The 24,853-nt window shown below is 47.1% G+C and overlaps 1 protein-coding gene and 1 pseudogene across 1 annotated transcript in view; one reads left to right on the top strand and one right to left on the bottom strand.

Moving 5' to 3' along the window:
* Positions 1–227: 227 nt before the first annotated feature.
* LOC102905576 (small nuclear ribonucleoprotein Sm D2 pseudogene) lies at positions 228–617 on the bottom strand (annotated as a pseudogene).
* Positions 618–10,542: 9,925 nt separating this feature from the next.
* Positions 10,543–24,853, top strand: part of Lhfpl4 (LHFPL tetraspan subfamily member 4) — a 28,527-nt gene continuing 14,216 nt past the window's right edge. Inside the window, exons 1-2 of the mRNA XM_006997896.4 lie at positions 10,543–10,698; positions 11,607–12,096. Coding sequence (XP_006997958.1) covers positions 11,691–12,096 — 406 coding nt within the window. The 5' untranslated portion in view covers positions 10,543–10,698; positions 11,607–11,690. The remainder of the gene's footprint in view (positions 10,699–11,606; positions 12,097–24,853) is intronic.

Genomic DNA, 24,853 nt, shown 5'->3' with positions numbered 1-24,853 from the left:
TGACCAAAAGCAACTTGGAGAAGAAAGGAAGAAAGGGTTTATTTGGCTTACACTGACACATTACTGTTCATCATTTTGGTGGTTTGAATAAGAACGGCCCCCAGAAGCTCATATATTTGAATGCTTTTTTTGTTGTTGTTAACAAAAAAAAACCACAGGGTTTTATCTCCATCCCAAGGCTCAGCAGGGCGAGGAGCAGGCTCTCATAGAGGGAAGAGACTTCTACTCTACTTGCCAGTGATGAGAGGGTTCCATAGCACCACAATGGCCAAATCCCCACACAGGAACATCTTGGAGATGTAGCAGTCCTTGTTGACAGGCTTGAACTTCTTCTTACCCTTGCCACTCTTGGGAACACATCTCTTTTACCTTCTCCAGCACTATGTTGCAGTGCCTGTCAAAGGCCTTCACCTGTCCCAGTCGCTTCTTCTTGTTGCGACAGTTAATGAACACCTGTGTGTTGTTCTTGACTGACTGGTCAGCGCCAAGAGGGGACCTGTGTTGAACTCCTCCTCCTGCTTCTGCAGCTCCTCTGGGGTCATCTCACTCTTGGGTTTATTGAGGAGACTCATGGTGGAGGTTTCGCTCACAGATCACTCCTGCCTCCACCGCGTTGCGCTGGCCTTTCATATTTGAATGCTTAATCTCCAGGGAGTGGCACCATTTCAAAGGATTAAAAGGGTTAGGGGGTATGGTCTTGTTGGAGGAGGTGTGTCACCAGGACTGGGCTTTGAGGTTTCAAAAGCCCATGACAGCCCCAGTTCTTCTCTCTCTCTCTCTCTCTCTCTCTCTCTCTCTCTCTCTCTCTCTCTCTCTCTCTCTCTCTCTCTCCTCTCTCTCTCTCTCTCTCTCCCTCTCCCTCTCTCTCTCCCTCTCCCCACCCCTCTGGATCAGGATGTAGTTCTCAGCTATTTCCAGTATTCACGTACATGCCACCATGCTTCCCACCATGATGATCATGACTAACCTCTGAAACTGTAAGCAAGCCTCCAATTAAATGTTTTCTTTTATAAGAGTTGCCTTGGTCATGGTGTCTCTTCACAGAAATAAACAGTGACTAAGACAGTCATTGAAAGAAATCAGAACAGGAACTCAAGAGGGACAGGAACCTGGAGGCAGAAGCTGATGCAGAGGCCATGAAGGACTGCTGCTTACTGTAATCGAAAACTTTCTCCAGTCCCACCCGGCCCCATGGTCCTGCAGCCACTTATAAAATAATCACTCAGAAGCTTATATTAATTACGAACTGTATGGCCAATGGCTTAAGTTTCTTGCTAGCTAGCTCTATCATCTTAAATTAACCTATTTCTTTTAATCTATGTTTTGCCACATGGCTGTGGCATTACCAGTCTATTTGCATGTTGCTCCTTCGGTGGGCTCCTGACTCTTCAGCCTCTCCTTTCTTCTTCCTGTCTCTCTCTTGGATTTTCTGCTTGGCTATAACCTGACTTGCCATAGGCCAGAGCAGCTTTTCTATCAACCAGTCATAGCAACACATATTCACAACATAGAGAAAGACCATTCCACAGCACTCCTTTTTCTGTCTAACCAAAAAGGAAGGTTTTAACTTTAAAATAGTAAATTACATATAAAAGAACAGTTATCAAGCAAGAATTACAGTTATAATATCTAGTCTATTTGTATTTGGCAAAATTAAAGAAGATATTTTATCATCTATGCTATATTTGTGAGTCTAAAGTTTCATATCTAATTTATCTTTTACCATAACCAAGGAAAATTATAACTATCTAGTCTTCAACTACATCAAAGACCCCAGAAGAATATAATATTACCTAAGTAAACAGGAAGAGCATTGTAAGCACTTCCAAAAATCTAGAATGATAATGACAACTGGCTGCCAGAACAGTCCCCCAAAGTTCCTCAACAATGTTGGGGCATCCATCTTTATCCTATAGGTCTAGAGTGGCTCAGTTGCTTTTCCTTGTGTCCTGTAGAATGTCTGGCAGTCTTGATGGGGATGTCATTCTGTATGCTGTAAATATGTGTTGCTCTAACTGGTTGATAAATGAAATGTTTGGCCAATGGTAAGGCGGAATAAGGTTAGGTGGGACACTCTAACTAGAGAGAGAGGAAGTAGAAAGGAAACAGAGGAGACACTGTAAGATATAAAGCACTGGAAAGCCACAAGCCACATGGCAAAGTAGAGATTTATAGTAATGGGATAATTTAAGATGTAAGAGCTAGCTAGCAAGAAGCCTGAGCCATTAGGCCATATTATTTGTAAATAATATAAGCCTCTGTGTGTTTATTTGCTCCAGGAACCAGGTGGGACCAGAGAAAATTTACAACTACACAATCTCCCCTGCAAAGTGGGAACATGAAGGACCATTTTGCCTTGTTTTGGCAAAATTCAGTGGTCATTTTCCTAAGGGTCCTGTATGTCCAGTTTATACAATATATTATCATGCAGTCCAGGCAAGAGAAGTTTCTTGCCCAAATGGCTAATTTTATCATAAAGAAAGCAAACTCTATATGGCGTTTCTTTGATGTCCATCATCCTCTTTGAAGTAATTGGTATGGCCAGGAGCAGATGTGTCTCATTGTCCAGAAAAGTCTAAATTCTTAAAACATTTTAAATGTCATATTCTGTAGCCTTTGAAATGTTTGAAGATTACCTACCTAATTGAAATATATCTATGTATACCTAGAAAACTTAACTAACATGACTATAAGTTTGATTACCATAGATGACTAATTATTAATCTGTATTTCTTAATTGTATATTACAATTTCAAATGAGCTGCACAAACATAATACCTTAAACAAGAGTAGAAATATACATACAGTATAACAAAATTAACTTTAAATTTCTATCAATATACTAAAATCCATAGCAATGTAAAACATTTGAAACAAGTTGTTGCTCTTTAAAAGTAGATTCAATAATCTACCCTTTCATCCTCTATATCTACATCCTACATTTCTATATCAGCTTACTGGTTTGCTTCCCATGGCTTTCTCAGCCTGCTTTGTTATAGAACCCAGGACCACCCAGGCAACACCCACAATGAGCTGGGCCCTCCCACACCAATTGCTAATTAAGAAAATGCCTTACAGGCTTGCCTACAAGCAGATATTATGGAGGCATTTTCTCTATTGAGGCTCTCTCCTCTCCAATGACTTTAGCGTGTGTCAAGTTGACCTAAACACAGCCAGCACACTCTACTAGAGTAGTATATACTCTTAACCACAGAGTCATCTCTCCTGCCTGTTGTTTATTTTAATTTGTAGATGTATATGGTGTTTTAAATGATAATGGCCCCCATAGGCTCATATGTTTGAATGGTTGGTCCCCAGTTAGTGGAACTGTTTGGGAAGGATTAGGAGGTGTGGCATTATTGGAAGAGGTGTGGCCTTGTTGAGGAAGGTGTGTGAGTGGAGGTATGCTTTGAGTTTTCCAAAGCCCAAGCCAGGCCCAGTCTCTCTCTCTCTCTCTCTCTCTCTCTCTCTCTCTCTCTCTCTTGCCTGAAGATCAGGATGTAGAGCTCTCAGTTACTGCTCTAGCATGCAGCAGGCCACAAGAGTATATCATAGAGATTCAGCTGTATATAATAAGCTATACCTTGACCAACCAAGGAGTCCTTCAAGAGGAAGCCATTGCCATTTATCAAGGAATATAAGCTGTCTTCTGCTATGAAATTCTTGTGCAAGGATATACTACTAGGTCATGTGGCAAACAGTTTAGCTTCTCTAGGTAACATGCCTGCAGGGCCTAGGAGACAGTCTGTAGATGCCTAGCTTTGTTTCTTGTGCAAATGAAGTTCAGACCTCCCTTTCCCAGACAGGGAAAATGGCATTCCAGAGCAATTGACTCAGATCAAAGGAGGTTTTTGCATATCCAGGTGGAGTTAAGAGTGGGGCAGGATTCCTGGCCAGAGTAGAGTTGTGTGGCCAGGAGAGGAAGAGCAAGGCAGTTTCTGTAGATGGTAGACAGAGCCACATGACCAGAGAGAAGAGAAAAAGGCAGAGATTCTACAGATGGGAAGGCAGATCTTTTGTAGGGAATGGCTCAGGCCAAGGAGTGAGAAGCAAGGAAAAGTTTTTTGTAGACTGTAGATGGATTTGTATCAGGTCAGGAGAGGAGAAGAGGGAGGAAAGATGGAGGATATAGGAACAGAGGACGAAGATGAGATTGACGGCATAAGAGCTTAGTTACTATTAGGCTATGAGGGGACAGAAAAAGAAGGGACAAAAGGTCTGGGTGTCAGGACAGGACTGAAGCTGTATAAGATAGAATTTTGTCTTAGAGAAATAAAGTAAATGGACAAAAGAGTATGGTGTACATAGATTCTTTTCCCTCAGATAACCCCGCTGGATGTAGTGTCTTCCCTAGGATCCTGGGAGGGATTTTCTCAGGGCAGACCCTTGGGAAAATTCCATTACAGCATCATGCCTGTCTGCTTCCTGCCATGATGATCATTGAACCCTCTAAACTGTAAGCAAGCACCCAATTGAGTGCTCTTCACAGCAATAGAACAGTAATTAAGACAATGTGTTAGTCAGGGTTCTCCAGAGGAACAGAACTGATAGAATGGATCTATATCAAAGCGGGGTGTATTAGACTGGCTTACTGTTTGGGTAGCTCATCAATGGCTGCCTTTACTAGAGAGGCTGACATCATAGTGGTTGTTCAGTCCATGAGGTTGAATGCTTTAGCAGTCCCAATCTGGTGTTGATGCTGGAGGATTACTGGAGAGCCCCTGGCCTTCAGTTCACATGGGAAGGCTGAAGAAGCCGAGTTCTGATGTCACTGAAGAATTGGCAGTCATGGAAGCAGTAGCAGCAGCAGGGTAGATGAACTCCATAGCAATGGAAAAGCAGATAGGCAAAAAGGAAACTCTTAAGCCGGGCAGCAGTGGCACACACCTTTAATCCCAGCACTGGGAGGCAGAGCCAGGCGGATCTCTGTGAGTTCAAGGCCAGCCTGGTCTACAGAGGGAGTTCCAGGACAGGCACTAAAACTACCCAGAGTAACCCTATCTCCTCTTTCCCTTCCTTCAACCTCATTGTATAAGGTTGGCACCAGAAGATGCTGCCCACATTAAGATAGGTTAACCCACTTCAAGTGACCTGGTCATGCAAAGTCCTTACAGGTTCCAGAGACTTGACTCTTCGTCAATAACCAAGACTAACAACCTCAGGGGATAATCAAGCAACCCCTCTACCTTCTTTTTTTTCTTCCTCTCTTCTTTTTGTTTGATTGCTTTGAGACAAATTATCACTCTGTGGCTCAGGCCAGCTTTAATTAAGCATGGCTATTCTCCTATCTCAGTCTCCCAAGTGCTGGGGTCATTGGTGTGCACCTCTATCCAAGGCAAGAATTTTTCAAGAATAATTTATATCATAGTCTTTGCCAGTTACTTTTTGGGTCTTTTTATTTGTCTGTGTATATTTATTTATTTTTGAGATAGGGTCTTGTCATGTTCTAGAACTCAATGCAGACCAAGCTGACCTTAAGCTCACAGAACTCTGGGAGGTGGTGGTGCATGCCTTTAATCCCAACACTTGGGAGGCAGAGGCAGGTGGATCTCTGTGAGTTCAAGACCAGCTTGGTCTATAGAATGAGTTCCAAGACAGCCATGGCTGTTACACAGAGAAACCTTGTCTCAAAAAATCAACCAACCAATCAAACAAACAAACAAAACCTCACGGAACATCTACCTGCCTCTGCCTCCTGAGTACTAGGATTAAAGGAATGTGCCACCACATCCAGCTGGACTGTATATCTTAAGCAGAAATCAACTTTCTTGCAGGTGATTGTTTTGTCCTGAAGCTCTCTGCTTGCTTAGTCTATTGATGGCTGCCTCCTTATTATGTCCTCATGTGCTTGTCTCCGGCTAAGTCAATGGTTCTCAACCTGTGGGTCATGACCCCTTCAAGGACATCAAATCTTCCAGGGGTTGCCTAAGGCCATTGGAAAACGGTTATTTACAATATGATTCATAATAGTAGTGAAATTACAGTTCTGAAGTAGCAATAAAAACAATTTTATGGTTGGGGATCACAACATGAGGAACTGTATTAAAGGATCACAACATTGGGAAGATTAAAAATCACTGGTCTAAGTACTGTGTGTGTCCTAACTTCTCGTAAGGACATCAGTCATCAGGTGTCCACACAGTACAGCTCACTTTTCCTGGTCTCTTCAAGCCCTCTGTCTCCAAATGCAGTTGAAATGCTGAAGTTAGGATGCCAACATAGGGACAGTGTAACAGACACAACTCAGCTCATCAGACTATGTCAAGGGGTTATTGTAGAGATTAAATGGTACAGTCTGTGCACAGGATGGGGACACATGGATGGTAACAAGTCTAATTGCACCTATGCAGGTTACAGATGTAACCTGGGGACCTTCTATTCTAGGCGTTTGCCCAGCACGGTCCGTGCTTTTTGGTCTCTTGACTTGATTTTTTTCTTTCCTCATTTCCTTTCTGTGTGTGTGTGTGTGTGTTTGTGTGAGCGCATGGCCATGAGGAGGCACAAGCATGTGGTGGTCAGAATCTATGTAGACTGTTTTTGGACCTTGCTGTCCACCATCTTTGTTGAGCTCGATGATTCTGCTTGACTGGCTGGCCATCGAGCCCTAGGAATCCTCCTGCCTGTACACGCACACACACACACACACACACACACACACACACACACACACACACACCGTCCATGTAGTGCTAAGACCGCTGGGGCTTTTGTTGTTGCGGCCGCTGCTGTTTGTCTGTTTTTGTTTTTTTAAACAGGGCTGCTGAACTCCGGTCCTCACACCTGCTTGGCAAGCACTTGGCCAACTGAGCCATCTCTCCAATTGTCTCCTTTTTTTTTTTTTTTTTTTTACATTTATTTCAATCTTTTTAATGTCTCACATAGTCCATCTTGGGGCTTGCTATGTAGTTCAGGATAAACTTGACCTCTTGATCCTTTGCCTTCATCTCCCAAGTGCTAGGATTAAACACATGTACCCCCCACACAGTATGCACCTCTCCCTTCTCTACTGGAGGTGGAACCCGGGGTCTCACGAACACCAGGAGAACACGCCATTGAGCTACACCCCCAGCCTTATAAATAGTGAGGCTTTTGTCATGCTGCTCCTGAACTTGTCATCCTCCTACCTCAGTCTCTGGAGCACTGGGATTACAAGTATGCACCACCGTGTCCGACTTTCTGGCTTCCATTAGGACCTCTCACTCCGTGTCTGGCCCCTTACTGGTCTCAACAAGATGCTCTTCCTGTGAACGGAGCTCACATTTTCTTTCTGCAACTACTCTAAGCTTGCCTTTAAAATGGGGACACATCCTGTCTCCGCTCCTCACAGCTCAGCAAGTGCATCTCCAAGGCTCCTGCTGTATCTCTTCTTTGGAGACGTCATTTATTATTAAAATTTAATGATAATCACTTATATTTATAGCCCCTTTTCCACTTACAAAGCTCTTTTCTATCCATTATCTCTTTTAATCCTCCCAGCATCTGTGAGGAGGAAGTGTGTTTTTCTCTACTTTACAAATGAAGAAAATAAGACTCTTAAGAGTAGCATCAGAACTTGAGGAGCCGAGGCAGGAGAATTGCTACAGTTGGAGGCCTGCCAGGGCTGCCTCAAAACAATACCATCACCACCATCAAAAAGCCTGGGGAGGGGTGCACACCTGTAATCCTAGCATTTGTGAGGCTGAGGCAGGAGGATCAGAGTGAGTTCAAGACCAACCTGGTCTACTTGTCTCAATCCTCCTCTCACACATCCCCTCCCCTGAAAATGTGGTGTTTGTCTTTCTGAGTTTGGCCTCAAATTCTGGTCTTTTAATTCTAATGTGTCGGAATAGCTCATGTGTTCCGACATTCTTCTATTAAAGCAAACAAGCAAAGCCCATTGAAGCTGGTCAGTGAATGCCCACAATCCCAGCACTTGGAAGGCAGAGGCACGAAGACCAGAAGTTTGAAGTTGTTCTCTATTACACTGTGAGTTCCAGGCCAGCCTGGGTTACAGGAGACCTGGTCTCAACAAATAACCAGATCAATACATAAGCTCCTGCTATCTCTCTTGGAGGAATGCATTATTTAGGACTATTGAGATTGGAAACAACAAAAGCATAAGAGGAACCGGCTTAAGCAGAAATCAAATGTATTGGCTCACCCCAGGATCAACCCAGGGGCTGAGTGAGGAGGTGCTCTATAGGGCTGAAGCACTAATGTCAGAGGATCTGTGGACAGAACTTCACAGAGCATCTCTGCTCCACAGAGGGAAACCGTGGACCCTGCCCAGTAAGAACTCTCAGTGGACCTTTTGATGTCCTTTTGTTCTAGACCGCCTAGCTTGGCTCAGCAGGCTAGGAAAAGAACGATTTCTGACAAAGTGGGGAATAGAGTAAAAAGACTGCTTCGAAAGCTTCCAATCTGTGAGCATCCACAGCAGGACACCTGGAGATGCTCTAGGAGACCGACCCTTCCTGTCCTCTCCTTCCTACACCTTCCCTCTCCCAGAGAATCTGGGAATGCCACCTGTCTATTTTATGGGTCCTTTGTCCCCAGTGCCCCGTGCTGGAGTGCCACACTTCAGGGGCCTCATCCCTGCTTGTCAGATGGATGAGTTAGTTCAGGAGTCAGGTTTACATGGCAGCTCTCTCCCTCCACGGGTATGCCAGTTTTCTTCCTGAGCTTCTGACCCCCTCTGTAGAGGGGGAAGAGGTAAGGGAAGGAGATTCCTTGTTCTGTGTCTCCTGCTCATGATTCCAGGACCACAGGATACTTGGCGGGTAGAAAAGAAGCCTTCCTCAAAGAGAGAGTAGAAAGAGAAGCCAAATTCATGGCCCTTACTCTGGCCCTAGGGAAAGTGAATTCACGTGGATCTGAGGTCTCAAATTGTTGAATTTCATCGATCATTCTCCTTTACAATTTGGGATTGAAATCTCCTGTTTCTCATAGAGATATTAAAAAAGGAATACCCCCTCCTTGTCTATTACCACCATTTCTTAAAAGTTGGAAGTTTTGGTCTGGAATGAAGCTCTGTTGATAGAACACTCTCCTGGCATGTACAAAGCCCTGAGTCTGATCCCCAGCACAGCACAAACCAAGTGTGTTGGCTCATGCCTATAATCACAGCACTTGGAGATGGAAGCAGGAGGATTGCTGCAGGTTCAAGGCTAGCCTGGTCTAACATAGTGAGTTCCAGGCCAGCAAGGGACTACTTAGCAAGACTGTCTGAACACACCTTTCCCCGAAATGAAGCAGACTTTAACAGGAAAAAAAAAAAAAAAAAAAAGAACACTTTCTTCTTCTTCTTCTTCTTCTTCTTCTTCTTCTTCTTCTTCTTCTTCTTCTTCTTCTTCTCTCTCTCTCTCTCTCTCTCTCTCTCTCTCTCTCTCTCTCTCTCTCTCTCTTTCTCTCTCTCTGTCTCTCCCTCTCTTAATTTTTTTGAGACAGGGTTTCTCTTTGTAGCCCTGGCTGTCCTGGAACTCACTCTGTAGCCCAGGCTGGCCTCCAACTCTGAGATCCGCCTGCTTCTGCCTCCCGAGTGCTGGGATTAAATGCATGTGCCACCACTGCCTGGCAAAAAAAAAGTTTCTTATCCCACTGGAAAAACAAAATATCATATGAGTTTTTGCATATAGATATGAGTTTCAACAAAGGGACTGAGTGTGGTCAAGTGTTTGGGATCCATTTACATGGATCATTTGCATACACACACACACACACACACACACACACACACACACACACACACACCTGGAAAGTGGGACATAATTTGTCTACAGATGGGAGACAGATTCAAAGAGCTCAGATTCAAGGTCACAGTTAGTGTTAGTTTGTCTGGGTTCCAAAGACCCCACAGGAGTGTCCCGGGGCCTTCCTTTGGTCTGGTCACCAGCCTTGACTTTGAGGCTTTGGTGTTTAGATCTTCATGATGTGCAAACGTCATGGCATGCATGGTTTGGACACTGGGCAGGATGCAGAGAGGAAACACCCACTTCCCCAGCCCCTTTCTCTCCTGTTCTTGGTACTCAGCCTGGGTCCTCTTCCCTGGCCCCATCTCCTTGTGTTGTGGGCCAAGGAATCCCCATGGCTGGCATAGGGTGTTAACAGTTTAGGAGTTTCCCTCTCCCAGGGGGGTGTTGACAGTTTCCTAGGAAACTCTGGAAACCTTCAACGCCTCCAAGACGCAAAGGCGTGGAAGCAGAATGCAAAGACTGAAGGCATTGTCATAGGTGGTAGGTGGTAATCTAGAATCAAGAGATTGAGTTCAACGCCTATCAAATAATCCTCTTTCGGGCCCTTCCCCCATTCCCACGGGCTTTGTGGGGAGCCGGAACCCCTCAACTCAGGCTGGCGGAGGGGAGTCCCGGCAGTCCGGAGGCTTGCGGTCGGGGTCACAGTGGGGTGTGTGGCTCTGGCTGAGGGACCTCAGGGTCACCGTGCCTGACTTTCCCTCTGGCTGCCAGGACCTGGAGCGCCCCTCCCCCTCCCCCGTTCCACTCTGCTCAGTTCTTTACGCCCGCGCGGGAGCGCGCCCCGGCTGCGCCGCGCCAGTGCACGGGAGCGCGCTCCTCGGCGCGGGAGCGCGCCCCGGGGAGAGCCGGAGCAAGATGGAGGCCGCGCAGAGGACGCCGCCTGGGCCGAGGCATCCGCTGCCTAGAGCACCCAGCCCCGGCGCTTGAGCCCTGCCGGTCCCGGATCAGCCGCCCCGACCCGGCCCAGGTTGGTCCTCCCGCATCCCTTCTCCGCAGCCGCAGCCTCCGCGCGCGTCCGGCCTGGGTGCAGGGCAGCCACCCCCCAGCTCCGGCCCTACCGGGGCCCAGCCGCTCCCCCGCGCCCCGGCACGGCCCCTGCCCGCTGCACGCCCCTCCAGGCCCAGACTGCCCCCTGGCCTCGGGCCCTCTGTCCCCTTGGCCTGGAAAGCCACTCTCCCCGGCCCTGGCCCGCCAATCCCAGACTATCCCTCCCCCCGCAGCCGACATTCAACCCCGGCTTCTAAGGAGCACCCCCACTCCCCCGACGAGTGCAGACCCTGCAGTGTCAGCCCCTGATTCCACGCTAGCCTCATCCTGATTCCAACACTTAGCCCTGGTTACCGGTTCTTGTCCCCTGCCTGGCCCTATCATAACCTTCCTCATGCCCTCAGAACCAGCCCCTGACAACCTCTTCTCCCCTTCCTTATAGAGAAGCGTCTATCAGCTTCCAGATCCCCTTCAGACACCCAGTCCCAGACCCGCTCCCCTAATAACAGCTCCGACATGCCCTTCCCAGCTCCCTCTATTAGGTGCCTGTTAATGCTCCAGTATTGATCTCCATCTTTCATTACATCTCCCCACGGCCCCCTCTTACCCCAGCACCAGTTCCTAAGCCCCCCTCTGACTCCCCCACCAGCACTTTCTGGCACCCCCTACTTCCAGCTCCCATGTTCTCATCTCAGCCCCCCAACTTTCCCATGGCCCTCTTCCTAGGCCCCCCAGTAGGAAACCTTAGCTAGTCCTTCAAGTCGCCTCCCCAACACTGTCCCGACCCCCTCCTAGCTCCCCTAGCCAGCCCCCAGGTCCCCAGCTCCGCCCCAGGCCCCGCCCTTGCGAGTTCCTTGACTCAGGGCTGCTTCTCGCGTGCATCCCCAGCTCCCGCCCCGCAGCAGCCCGGTGGTCAGTCCTGGGCCGGCGGCCCCCCACCAGCAGCCGCCGCCGGCCCCGCCCCCGGGCACCATGCTGCCCTCGCAGGAGGCCTCCAAGCTCTACCATGAGCACTACATGCGGAACTCGCGGGCCATCGGCGTGCTGTGGGCCATCTTCACCATCTGCTTCGCCATCATCAACGTGGTGGTCTTCATCCAGCCCTACTGGGTAGGAGACAGCGTGAGCACTCCCAAGCCTGGCTACTTCGGCCTCTTCCACTACTGCGTGGGCAGCGGGCTAGCGGGCCGCGAGCTCACCTGCCGGGGCTCTTTCACCGACTTCAGCACCATCCCGTCCAGCGCCTTCAAGGCGGCCGCTTTCTTCGTGTTGCTTTCCATGGTGCTGATTCTCGGCTGCATCACCTGCTTCGCTCTTTTCTTCTTCTGCAACACCGCCACTGTCTACAAGATCTGCGCCTGGATGCAGCTCTTGGCAGGTAGGGGAGGAGTGGGCGCGGGACCCTCGGCAAAGATGCTGGAGACCGGAGCTCTTTCTTGGAAGAGTCAGAGCTAGATTCTTCTTCTCTGTGTTGAGACACTTAGTGACCAACCCTCAGTAGCTCTTGGGGAGAACATTCAACATCAGAGAGCCACCTTAGGGCAGGGGGCAATCTTTAGAAATGTTTGGGGCTGTCTGCTTGGAAGCGCAGAGGTTGGCTCAACTGATGAGTTATCGTTATGTTCGTGTTTCCGAGGGTCTCTGTTGGCTGTCTATAAGGAAAAAGTTTTTTCCCCCTGAATGAGGGCTTACTCTAAGTGTTGTCAATTTCTGTTATGCTGGGGGGGGGGGGAGCATGAATTGGGGATGCGGGATACTTGACTTGAACCTTGAACTTGCTGGCATTAAGTTCTTTGAGGTTTGGTTTCCTCATCTGTGAAACGGTACAGAAGAGAAATGAAAGGGTCTTTGGTAAACTTTAAAGTCCTGTCCTGAGAGTGGGGGGCGATCTGTGGTGTTGGTACTGGGGAGCTGTTCTGTGGAAAGCTTGCAACATGAGCCTCTGGAGAGAAGGTCTCCTTCACCCTGACCCTTATTCAGGAAGGGTTCTGTGTCACATTCAATGGTGACGAGTTCCTTGAAGTCTCTGAACTGATTGACTGGGACAGTCATCTTTCCCTAAGGAAAGGCCTTTTGGGAACAAGATCTGCTGAGACAGTTTCCCCTGATCCATTAGAATCCTGTGTCCCCGCCCACTCTTCGATCGCAGTCACATTTTGAAAGCTCAGCAACCTGGGCATTTGCCTAATTGCAGGAAAGGAGAAGAGGGTTGGGCAAGACAAAGAGGAGCCTAGGGATGGCAGGGTGGGGAAAGAAGATGGGTAGAGGCCAGGAAAATGTTTGGAGCCTTCCAGGGATGGAAGAGAGAGAGAGACGATTTGGTAATGGTGCATTAGAGACAGTTCATCCCAGTAAGCACTTCAGAATGTTCAACAAGTGTTCAGCCTCTCCAAAGAGGCCCCCAAAGGAAAGGTGATAGCAACTTGCTGGCGATACCACTGCGGGAAGCATCACAGGGACTTGGCTCTGCAGTATGGTGTGTGTTCACTTGAGCCTTTCCATTGGGAAGAAATCTCCATCTTTTCGGGGAGGAGTGTGAATTTTCAAAATGGCTTGATGTCACTCAAGGTCAAGCGCCGAGAAGACGATAGTGATCAAATTAAGACTTGTCACTTGGGCTGGAGGCCAGGGGTGAGGTCAAGGTCATGAGGCTAGTTTGCTTCTCTAGGAGGACTTTTATAAAGGTAGGTAGGAATTCCTGCCCCTACTGGGGGATGTTTAAGGTCTGAAAAGGGCTGATTGGAGAAAGGTACTATATACTCAGATATGGACATTCTCTCTCTCTCTCTCTCTCTCTCTCTCTCTCTCTCTCTCTTTTAAGGTGTGTTTTTGGGAGGGGGGGACAAAAAAGATGTATTTTTGTTTTTAATTATGTGTATGTATGTGTGTGTATATGGTGGTGGTAGTGGTGGTCATTTTCTGCTTTTTGGTTTTTTTGTTTTGTTTTTACGAGACAGGGTTTCTCTGTGTAGCTTTGTGCCTTTCCTGGAACTCACTTGGTAGCCCAGGCTGGCCTCGAACTCACAGAGATCCACCTGCCTCTGCCTCCCGAGTGCTGGGATTAAAGGCGTGCGCCACCACCGCCCGGCTGGTCATTTTCATTCAAAGGCAGTTGAGTGTGGAGGCCAGAAGAGGGCATGGGATCCTTTGGAGTTGGAGTTCCAGGTGGCTGTGAACTGTGAGGACTGGGAACCAAACTCTAGCTCTCTGCAGAAGCAGCTAGCATCCTTAACCACCCAAAGTTCTTTCCAGCCCTCAGATGTAGGTCCATCTTAATGTGGCTCTTTAAGAACTTTTGAAAAGAACAAAGAAAGAGAAATGAAGGGAATGGAGATGTTGTTCCACATTTTCCAGTGGGACCCAGAGGTGACGGTGTGCACTCTCATTGTATTTTCCCTTGAAGTCAAGCTGGAAAGAATATGTGCTCAGCTTGAACCCCAATTCATCAACTTTAATTCAGAGTCTGCAGATGAGTTGCTGACTTCTTGGCCCTCCAATTCTCTGTAATTCATGTGGGATTTGATGGACAGCCTAACAGTGTAATCACTGAAACTTGACAGTCTTAGAGATCGATCACCACCTTCAAATTTCACCTTCATTCCCCCCTGTTTCAGAGAAGCAACTTAACCACCTGTATGTGAGAGACTTACTCACAGTCACACCACTAACAATGGGAGGAAGTTCAGTCTAGGGTCACTTTTTTTTTTTAATGACTCCTGGTCCAGGGCATTTTCCTTTCCCAGAGGGCTGAGGGGGCAGTTGGCAGAATCGAGAACTTGATTGCATTTTGCTCAGAGATCTCTAGATAAGTGACTGATTCTTACTGCTTAATAAAGTGGCACTAGAAAACAGGCCAGCTCTGGACTACTAGTCCTGAGTTAAAAGTGAAATGTCTCAACTTTTCCTTTTTAATGACATTTATTTGTTTGCTCATCTCTCTCTCTCTCTCTCTCTCTCTCTCTCTCTCTCTCTCTCTCTCTCTCTCTCTGTGTGTGTGTGTGTGTGTGTGTGTGTGTGTGTCTGGGGTGTGTGTGTGTGTGTGTGTGTGTGTGTGTGTGTGTGTGTGCTCCAGCTCCACCATTATGTGATCATCCTGCATTCAATGCTGCAAAGCTGGGTGTCTCAGTCACTGTTCTATTGCAGTGAAGAGCCACCATGACCACAGCAACTCTTAAAAAAGAAAACATTTAATTGAGGGCTTGCTTACAGTTTCAGAGGTTAGTTCATTATCATCATGGTGGGGAGCATGATGGCAGGCATGGTGCTGGAGAAGTAGTTGAGAGCTACATCCTGATCTGTAGGCGGAATGAGAGATGCTGAGCCTGGCATGGGCTTTTGAAACTTCAAAGCCCACTCCCAATGACACACGTCCCCCAACAAGGCCACACCTCCTAATTCTTCTAATTCTTTGAAATAGTGTCAGTCCCTGGACTAAACATTCAAATACATGAGCCTGTGGAGGCCGTTCTTAATCAAACCACCACAATGGAGTATACAGGCCATCCTTGACTGTGTTAGTGTTGTGTTAACAATTAAACCTCAGACTTCCTCTTGGATTAGCTTGACTAAGATTAAGCCAAAATTAGACTTCTCCATGTCTCTCCCTGTGTCTTGTCTGTGGTTACTGACCAGTCTTTTGTCAGTTGTGTGTGTCTGATCTTTCTGGCCTGTTGCTGTTGCTGGTGTCTGTCCTGTGTCTCTGTGTGTGCCCAAATCTGTGCCTGTGTGCGTCCCTCCCAAAGGACTTTGCTCTGTATTTATTGAACAGCACAGAAAACATGGAATGGGAAAGAAATGAGAACTTCTCTACAGAAATCTTAACAGAATTTTAGAAGGGACGAAGTTGCTTTACTGAACCCAGTTGCTTAAGAATAGCACTAAACAGTGTGAGCAGATGTAATCAACCTGCATCCATCCAGATGTGACTTCCAACAGTTATGAGATATTTACCGTATAAGGTTGCCTTCAACCTGTTGGCTGCTATCAGCAAATCATACATACATACATACATACATACATACATACATACATACATTATTCTGGGTCAGGATCATTTAAGAGTACACAATTTAAGATTAAAGTTATGTGTTAGCTTAGGTTATAAAAGCTGATTGCATGGGAAATCCAAGACATAGTAAGGTTGGTTACATTGTTCTCTTAAAAGCAGTTTAACCATAAACCAAAGCACACCGTAGGATAGCATCTCAGGTTAAGTATATAGTCTTAAATAATCTCAAGGCATATTATTAACTCAGCTGCAAGGTCTACAAAAATTCAGTCCCTTTGGAGTCCAGAGGTATTTTCAGAAAAATGCGTCACCACATCTGACCCCAAGGATTTTAAGCCTACGGAGTCAATCCCTGCTCTCAGCAAGCTTGCTGTCTCCTTGGGTCAAGATATTGGTCAGCAGCCCTGGAGCAGTGGGCAACAGAAACTCAGCTCACACTGTCATAAATAAAATGAAATAAAGAGCATTGGGTTTATTGACTCTTATGACTTGAACATCAAGAATTTCAGGGTTGCTCAGGTGACGTCTGAGGCACCCACCTCTATGTCTTGGTTCCTCTGTGCTGGTTCATTTTAAGCCCACTCCTTCTTAAAGGTAAGAAATAAAGGGACCAGCAGCTCTGATGCTCCATAGCTCAAGCTTACCAATGACTGGAAAATGAACGCCAGCAGCCAGGCCTAGTTGCACACATCTTCAATCACAGAACTTAGGAGGAGGCAGAGGCGGAAACAAAGGCTGTAGCATCTCTGTGAGCTCCAGGCCAGCTTGGCCTACACAGTGGGTTCCAGGACAGCCAGGGCTGTCCCCGAAAGCAAAAACTAAATAAAAACAAAAAGAATGACGGCAGCAAAAGCCCCAGGGCTGACTCCTCCCAGCCCAACGGCTAGAAGCCAGGTAGATGCTTCCTAATGAATCATGGTGACTTTGTCTAAGACTCGAAGGTGTTCATCCCTGCAACAAACACCATATGGACCAATGGTGAGAAAGAGGAGTCCCCGCAGAGACTGTCAAAGAGGGACCACGAGTGAGATGACCAAAGACAGGTGTCCCCAACCCTTGGGGACTCTGATGTATGCTGAGCTGTAAGTGTAGATACCAGGGCTGGCTGTGGCTTAGCTGGGAATCGAGGCTGGAGATGGGTAGTGTTGGCAGGTGTGGGGTGTAGGCGAGTGCAATCTGAGCAGAGAAGAAGGCTGTGGATGGAGGAGAGACACATCTGACTGGAATGCAGTGTCTTTACAGGGGACCAATAGGAGATTCAGGATGGACTGATGGGGACCTAGAGGGCTGGACCAGGGATGTGGGACTTTAATCAGTGGGCAGTTAGAAGTTACTGTGGCTGTTACAACTACTGAGGGTGGGAGGGGAGGGACTGTTAGCTTTTTCCCCAGACTGGAATCCCTGAACAAGGTCAGCTTCTTCTGCATTGTGAGTGAGAAGCCAATGTGGGATATATGAGATCTTGTTAGAACAAAAGCATATCCTGAGACATTACCCTACACTAGAGCAGCTGCTAACAAGTCGTTTGTCCCAGGTCATAGATGTGCTGGGTCACGAGGTATTATTGTGACTCAGGCGTCTTACCTGAAGTCAGAGGACAGCTTTGTGGAGTTGATTCTCTTTCTATCCTTACATGGCTTCTGGAGACTGAATCCTGCTCATCAGGCTTTGGGGCAAGTGCTTTGACCTACGGGGCCGCCTCACTGGCCAGGGTCTGTGCTAGATGTTTTCACACTGTTAGTGTTGTCCCATCCGTTTTCTGTCACAATAACTTGTCCAATTTCATACTTCTAGTACAAAGGGGGAGCTGAGTCTCGGTGTGGGTCCTAATGAATCCAGAACCTTCCGTGGCTGAACTGGAGCAAGAAAAACGAATCCACAGGTCATAAGCTAGAGCTGTAAGCTCCATGTTCTACAGGGTCAGAAGTGGGGCTGAGGATAGCCACAGGAAACAGAGAGGAGACCCAAGCCGAAGCCTGACTGAGCTGGGAAGGAGCTAGTGTGAGGACTTAGCCCAGCATGGTGGCATGTCCTAGTACCTGAAAGGCTGAGGCAAGAGGATGGTGAGTTGGAGGACAATTTGGAATATGTAGTGAATGAAGGGAAAGGTCCAGAGAACTAACAGCTGAATGGTCACAGAGATGGGAACCTAGGCCTCTCCTCTGTCCCCAGAAAGAAGACGAGCCTGGTCCTGGTTCACCCAGTCACCTGGTGTGCACACGCCAGGCTTCACCTGGTGTGCAGAGACTGGCAGGGCAGCTGGAAGGAGAGTGCCAGCTGGTGCCATGCAGAGGTCAGCAGCTTCTAGCTGTGTCTGTCACCAGGGTCTCAGGCTCTGTGATCAGAGGTCACAGGAGTTGCCATAGCAGAAACTCCAGACATGCACTCATGTCCCTTACCATGTGCTTGGACTTTGGTTCAGGTTGCCTTTGGGAATGAATGATTTAATTATTTAGGTAGGATCTTGCGATGTATCCCCAAGTTGTATTTTAGCTTGCAGTGATCCTCCTGTCTCAGGCTCTCTAGTGGTGGGAATACAGGCTCACTGTGACCACATCTGAATAGGTTTTAGATTCTATTCATACAGTAAAATTTAGTTGTTTAGTTACATTGAATATATATTGGTACATTAAAATTTAGCAGTGTTTAATTAAATTGCTAGAACATCTAGCACATGGAAGGGATTCTCTCCTCTCTCTTTCTCTCTTCTTCCTTTTTCTTCCCTGGCTTCCTTCATGCTTGTCTCCCTCCTATCTCCCTGCTCTCTCCCTCTCTCACACTGACCCTTTACCGAAGACCTCACTGTGCTGGGCTCCGGGCATGCTGGGTAACAGACCTTGCCTAGTGGCTAAGAGCTCCAGACAGGAAGGGGTCTTCAAGCCTTTGGCACACACACGAGGTGCTGCGTCACAGAGGTACTCTAGGGTATCTGAAGAGGGCGTCCCACAGCTAAGGACAGACGGGCAGGCAGGCAGGCAGAATATTCATACACATAACATACTAAAACAAAGAAATAAAAAAATAAATTCTTTCATTTTAGAAAAGTTGGGTGATCGTCACCCAATTTTTGACACCACGTGACCAGTGCCTTAGGCGCCTGCAGTCAGAGCTTGAGCTGTTGTTGTTGCCATGCCTCCCCCATATGGGGCGCTATACCCTCCGTCTGTAAACCAAAATAAAATCTCCCCCTTCAAAATATTTCCATCCCCGCCCCCAAGACTGTTTGTTAAACTTAACACACTTACGAGCGGAGAATCTGAAAGGTAAGGAGGCCATGCGATGCGATCACATGCGCCTCCTTCCCACAATTCTTTTTTTTCTGCCAGAAGCCACCATTGTCGAATGTCTTGTCCGGAGCATTCCGTAAATGTACAAGCAAAGGCAAACTTTAAAACAAAACAAAACATGAACGTCTAGCAGGTATCGTTTGCTGCTTAACAAAGTCTGTCACACAACGGCCCCATAACTGGGGGCAGGCGAATGGCTCAGAGGGTAAGGGCCCTGGCTGCCACCCAACCTGGGGACCTGAGTTCAATCCCAGGAACCCACAGAGAGGAAGGAGAGAACTGATTCCCTCAAACTGCCCTCTGGTCCTCTAACCTCCACATGCGCATGGTGACATGCACATCCCCCACACCCCACCCCCAATTAAATAAACAGGTCTGGGACTCTGGGTCCCAGAATCAGAGCGGAGTAGCTGAGGACACGGTAGTTCTGCCTCAGCATCCTTTGAGAGGTTACCTCCACATGGAGGAAGGAGAGAACCAACCTCCTCAAGTTGTCCTCTGACTTCCACACATGTACTGTGATGCAGGCACTGGAACACACACACACACACACACACACACACACACACACACACACATACACACACACACACACACACTGTTTAAAAAAAACCAAACAGACCCAAAGTTAAAATATACTCAACCCCTCTAAAGGCAGGAATAGTGGAGCACAGCCCTACTTAAAATACCCAAGAGGAAAAGGCAAGCGGACCTCTGTAAGTCGGGGGCCAGCCTGGACTACGTAGTAAGACTCTGTCTCAAAAATAAGTAAGTCAATAAAAATTAGCTCTTTGTCACCAGAGTCACAGATTTTGTTCTGTCTTTGTCTTTTGACGTTGTCTGTAGATTTCCTTCCCCATGATAAGATTTTTGTTGTTGTTATTAACATAAGCAAAATATCGATGCCCCCTTTCAGCTTCTGGGTTTAGTGTTCTCAGAGAGGCCCTAAGTATTTAAACTGCTCTGGCATTGAAGTAGTTGATGATGATGAATACATGCAATGGGAAGTAAGGGAAAAAGATGAAAGCAAGAAGCTTTCAGAAAAATACTAACCCAGCCAGGTAGTGGTGGTGCATACCTTTAACCTCAGCACTTGGGAGGCAGAGGCAGGGGGATCTCTGAATTTGCGGCCAGGTTGGTCTACAGAATGAGTTCCAGGACAGCCAGGATTACACAGAGAAAACCTGTCTCAAAAAAGTAAAGAAGAAAGAGAGAGAGAGAGAGAGAGAGAGAGAGAGAGAGAGAGAGAGAGAGAGAGAGAGAGAGAGAGAGGAGGGAGGGAGGGAGGGAGGGAGGAAGGAAGGAAGGAAGGAAGGAAGGAAGGAAGGAAGGAAGGAAGGAAACCCAGCCTGAGTCCGCTGTCACCTGCACCCCAGTCCAGTCCACATCTGACTGCTTCTTCCCTGCTTAAGAGGCACAGTGACAATCCCAGCCAGAAGGCTGTGCTCAGCATATGGTAGGTGCCTAATAAGTGCCTATTGCTTTGTTGTTGTTTTGTTTTTAGTACTTTTCATTTTTGAGACAGCATCTTGCTATGTAGCCCAGCTGGACTGAAACTTGTGGCAATCCTCCTGTCTCATTCAAGTGCTGGGAGTGCAGGCCTGAGCCACCATGCACCCACAAGTGTCCTGCTGAATGGATGAGTGAAGGCAGACATCTAAGTCCTCGCTCTACTACACACTCCCTTAGAGGGAGCAGATCCCTGGTGCTGAATCCCGATTATATTACCAGTTACAAGTCCTTAAGGATTTTACATCATTTCTGAGTTTCCTTACATATAAAATGAGCCGACTCATAGTATCTTAGTTGGCTTAGTACTGCAGAAACAGGATGTTACATAAGTAAATTTGTAATGAACAGAAGTTTATTTATTTATTTTGGCTTGTTAAGATGGACTTTTCCTATGTAGCCAAGGCTGGCCACAAACTCATGGGCATCCTCCTGTTTCTGCCTCCTGAGTTCTGGGATCATGAGGCATGAACTAACATGGCCAGTTAGGTTTGTATATCTTTATTTGTTTGTTTGTTTGTTTATAGACAATCTCATGTAGCTCAGGCTGGCCCCAAACTCAGCGTATAGCTGAGGGTAGCTTTGAACACTTACTTTTCCTGCTAGTGAAATTCTCTTCGAGTGCCAGGATTACAGGTGTGTGCTACCATGCCTACAGAGCAAGAATTTCCCTCCTTTTGTCTTGCTGGAGATCATGGCTGTATCTCATGAGAAACCATTTTTAAAAGTGTGTATGTGCAGAGTGCTAGGGATTGATTCCAGAGCTCACACATGCTAGGCAAGCATGCTCTACCACTGAGCTGTGTGCCCATTGAGGCTGGGATGTACAAGACTGAGGGGCTGGCATCAGGTAAGGATTTGCTTGCTGCTCCATTACATGCAGAAGGTATTATGGGGCTGAGAGCAGAAGACCCGGAATTCTTCTATGGGGATCAACTTCTGTGGTAAAGGACTGGACATCTGAAAGGTTCCCCCTGTCCACAATGTAGATTAATTTTGTAATCCACGGGCCCTGGGAGACATGTGTTTTGCTTTGTTTTTCGAGATAGGGTTTCTCTGTGTAGTTTTGGAGTCTGTCCTGGAACTCGATTTGTAGACCAGGCTGGCCTCGAACTCACAGAGATCTGCCTGAGTCTGCCTCCTGAGCGTTGGGATTAAAGGCGTGTACCACCACCACCCGTGACAAGTTACCTACTTGTCACAGTTTAAACATGTCACCCATGTCTGGGGGACATGTTTAAACTGTGACAAGTAGGTAACCACTCTGTGGAGCCATTGGAAGGTTGTTGTAGGCACAATGTGTGCACTGTCTTAGTAATTGCTCATGATTGCTAATTGTTGTGTGACCCACGTCAAATCATTTTGCCACCAAAGCTCTGTCTGTGCTAGAAGAGGAAAGGGGAAGAGAAAGGTAGAGGGGCTTGGATGAGGAGGAGTCCAGTCTCGGAGGTTGGGTTTTCTTTACAGGCCATGGCGATCACTTTTGGGAGTAGGAGTGAGCAGGGCCAGGCATGAGCTGGGAAGGTGCAGTGTGCAGTATGCAGTGTGCAGAGGCTTCCTGGGAGCTGAGATGATGAATGTGAAAGTGATTGTCCTGGCAGAAGCAGGACGAGCCCATTTGGGAGACTCCTGGGTCTGTTTGTGGCCTGAGGGTAAGGCAGGTGCCTCTTTGTGTGTGACTGAGTCTCTGTTGCAGCATTCAGAGGATACAGGAGGAGGACCATGTTTGTGGTGGAGGAAGATGAGCTCCTCTGGGGGAAGTGTTGAATTTGGGGGCCCTGGGTGATGTGCGAGGAGGAGAGTCCAATGATGGCCTCATGTTTAGATCTGGAGTCAAAGAGAAAGATCCATTGGGAAGCTGAAGGTCTGAGGTGTCATCCCAGGAATCTGAGTGCGAACAAAATTGCCCTGGAACAAGGTGAGGAAGGAGAAGAGGGACCATCTCAGGACACTGCCCGTCACAGGGCGGCAGCAGAGAAGCTGGAAGAGGAGGCTGGAGGGACAGAGCAATGGAGGGCAAGTAGCAAGTGAGAAGCTGAGAAAGGAGACTGTGCATCTGAAGGGATGCGGTGTGAACAGCTGAGGCTTTTCAATGTTAGTGCTGGTGACTGAACCCCGGGCCAGTGGATGCCTGGCAAGTCCTCTGCCGGCATGTCTTCCATCCTGGAAGCTTGTACTCCATGAAATTATCCTTCAAAACAAAGAAGAAAGCTGGGCACAGTGCCATTCACCTGTCCTCCCTGCTACTCTGAGGGCCGAAACAGGAAGACCATGACTTCGAAACAAGGAAAAACTGAGGAACTTTCTTTGTAGTAGACCTGTCTTACAAAGAGTTATGTGCATGCATACGAGTGTGTGTTTGTGCGTGTGTATGTACATGTGTGTGCAGGTGAGTGTGAAGACTAAAGATAACTTTAAGTGTTATTCCTCAGGAGCTATCCACCTATTTTTTTTTTTTTTTTTGAGACCGGTTATCTCATTGGAACCTGAGGCTCTCCAATTAGCCTAGGCTAGCTCACCAGAGAGCCCCAGGAATCTGCCTAGCTCCACTTCCCTGGAGCTTAGATTACAAATACACCATCACCAGGCCTTGTTTGTTTGTCTGTTTTTTGAGACAAGGTTTCTCTATGTAGCCCTGGCTGTCCTGGAACTTGCTTTGTAGACTAGGCTGGTCTCGAACTCAGAGGTCCACCTGCCTCTGCCTCTTGAGTGCTGGGATTAAAGATGAGCGCCATCACTGCCTGTCTTAGGCTTTTTAAAAGATTCGTTTTTATTATTTTATTTATAAAATAAAAATAAGTAAATCTTAAATAAATAAATAAATAAATAAATAAATAAATAACAAGGGCAACATATAGGAAAAAATGATAATCATAGTAGGTATTGTTAGCATTCAGAGTTGCCCCTTGGAGACCTGGCCAAAATGCAGGCAGTACCTTGGCCAGCTCAGGGTCCTGACAACATCATGCGCTCATTGCTACATGGTCTCTCTGCACGCGTGAAATCCCCTCATAAAAGGTGGAACCCAACCCACCTTCTCTCTCTTCTATCTTCTCTGCCCAGCATCCCCAGCCGCTCTTGCTCCCTCCCTCTCTCTCCCTCCCTCCCTCCCTCTGTCTCGCTCTCTCTCCACCTCCCCAGGAGGCAGCTCTGCGCCCCTTTTCCCTCTTTCCTCTCCCTTCTCTCTTCTACACACCAGCGCTGTCTGCATGGCCTATGTCTCTTACCCGTGGTGGGGCACCTTGGCTCCAACCCACTAAGGTCTCTTGCCCTCCGTTTTTAAAATACAACAGATAGGAGTCTAGCAACATCAGCAATCATGCTGGATGCCAGTGGCCTAAGTGCATCAATTAAAAACATCATCAGAATGGGGGGAAAAACATGACTCACCTGTGCGTGTTGTCTCTCAAGAAACCCACTTCAACTATAAAGAAACACGAATGAACAGTAAATAGATGGAACGGGCTTGATCTTGCATGTCTGTAGAAACAACAGTGGGAAGTAGAAGCCGTGGGGTTAGGAGTTCGGGGCCTTCCTGCGGGTTTGAGGCCAGCCTGGGCTATATGAGACCTTGTTTTAAAACACAACAATGATGGAAAGAGAAGAAATCCAACTGCCACAAAATCACTCAGAACATGACCGACTCAGCAATATCATCTGTCACTTGATCCAGTAGCTGGCTGGAGGCCAGTGCAGTCAACAGCCACAGGGAACACAGTTTTTCTCAAGCTCACATGGAACATTAGCCAAGACAGACCACATTCTGGACCCCAAATCACACCTTTACAACTATAAAACTAGAAGCCACTGGATGTCTGCTCTCAAAACTAAGTTGACTTAAGCCAGAAATAACAGAAAGATAGCTGGAAGATTTGACAACATTTGGATACCAGAGAACGTTTTTCATTTTTTTTAAAGACCGGGTCTTACTCTATAGTACAGGCTGGCCTCCTGGAACTTGCTAAGTAGACCACGCTGACCTCAAACTCACAGAGATACCCACCATTTCTATTAAACAACACATAGATTAATAACTGGATCCAAGAACAAATCACAGGAATTGTGAATTTTTTCATGTATTTTCAATTACATAATAATACAAGATTTATGACCAGAAGAGCTAATAGGGAAAGTTGTAGCATCAACTGTATAGACTAGAAAAGAAACAAAGATTTATCCACATTGCAGTGCTAGGAATTGAACCTAGGGACTTGCACTTGCTAAGCAACTCTACCACTGAGCTACGTGCTTAGTCTAAAAAAAATTTTAAACCAGTTATTTAAGCCTCTATATCAAGAAACTAGAAACAGAATAGTAAATTGAATTAGTAA

The sequence above is a fragment of the Peromyscus maniculatus genome, chromosome 3 (genome assembly GCF_049852395.1).
Source record: "Peromyscus maniculatus bairdii isolate BWxNUB_F1_BW_parent chromosome 3, HU_Pman_BW_mat_3.1, whole genome shotgun sequence".
In the NCBI taxonomy this organism is placed as follows: Eukaryota; Metazoa; Chordata; class Mammalia; order Rodentia; family Cricetidae; genus Peromyscus; species Peromyscus maniculatus.
Note: the sequence above shows the minus strand (reverse complement) of the source record. Positions and strands in the feature narration are given on the sequence as shown.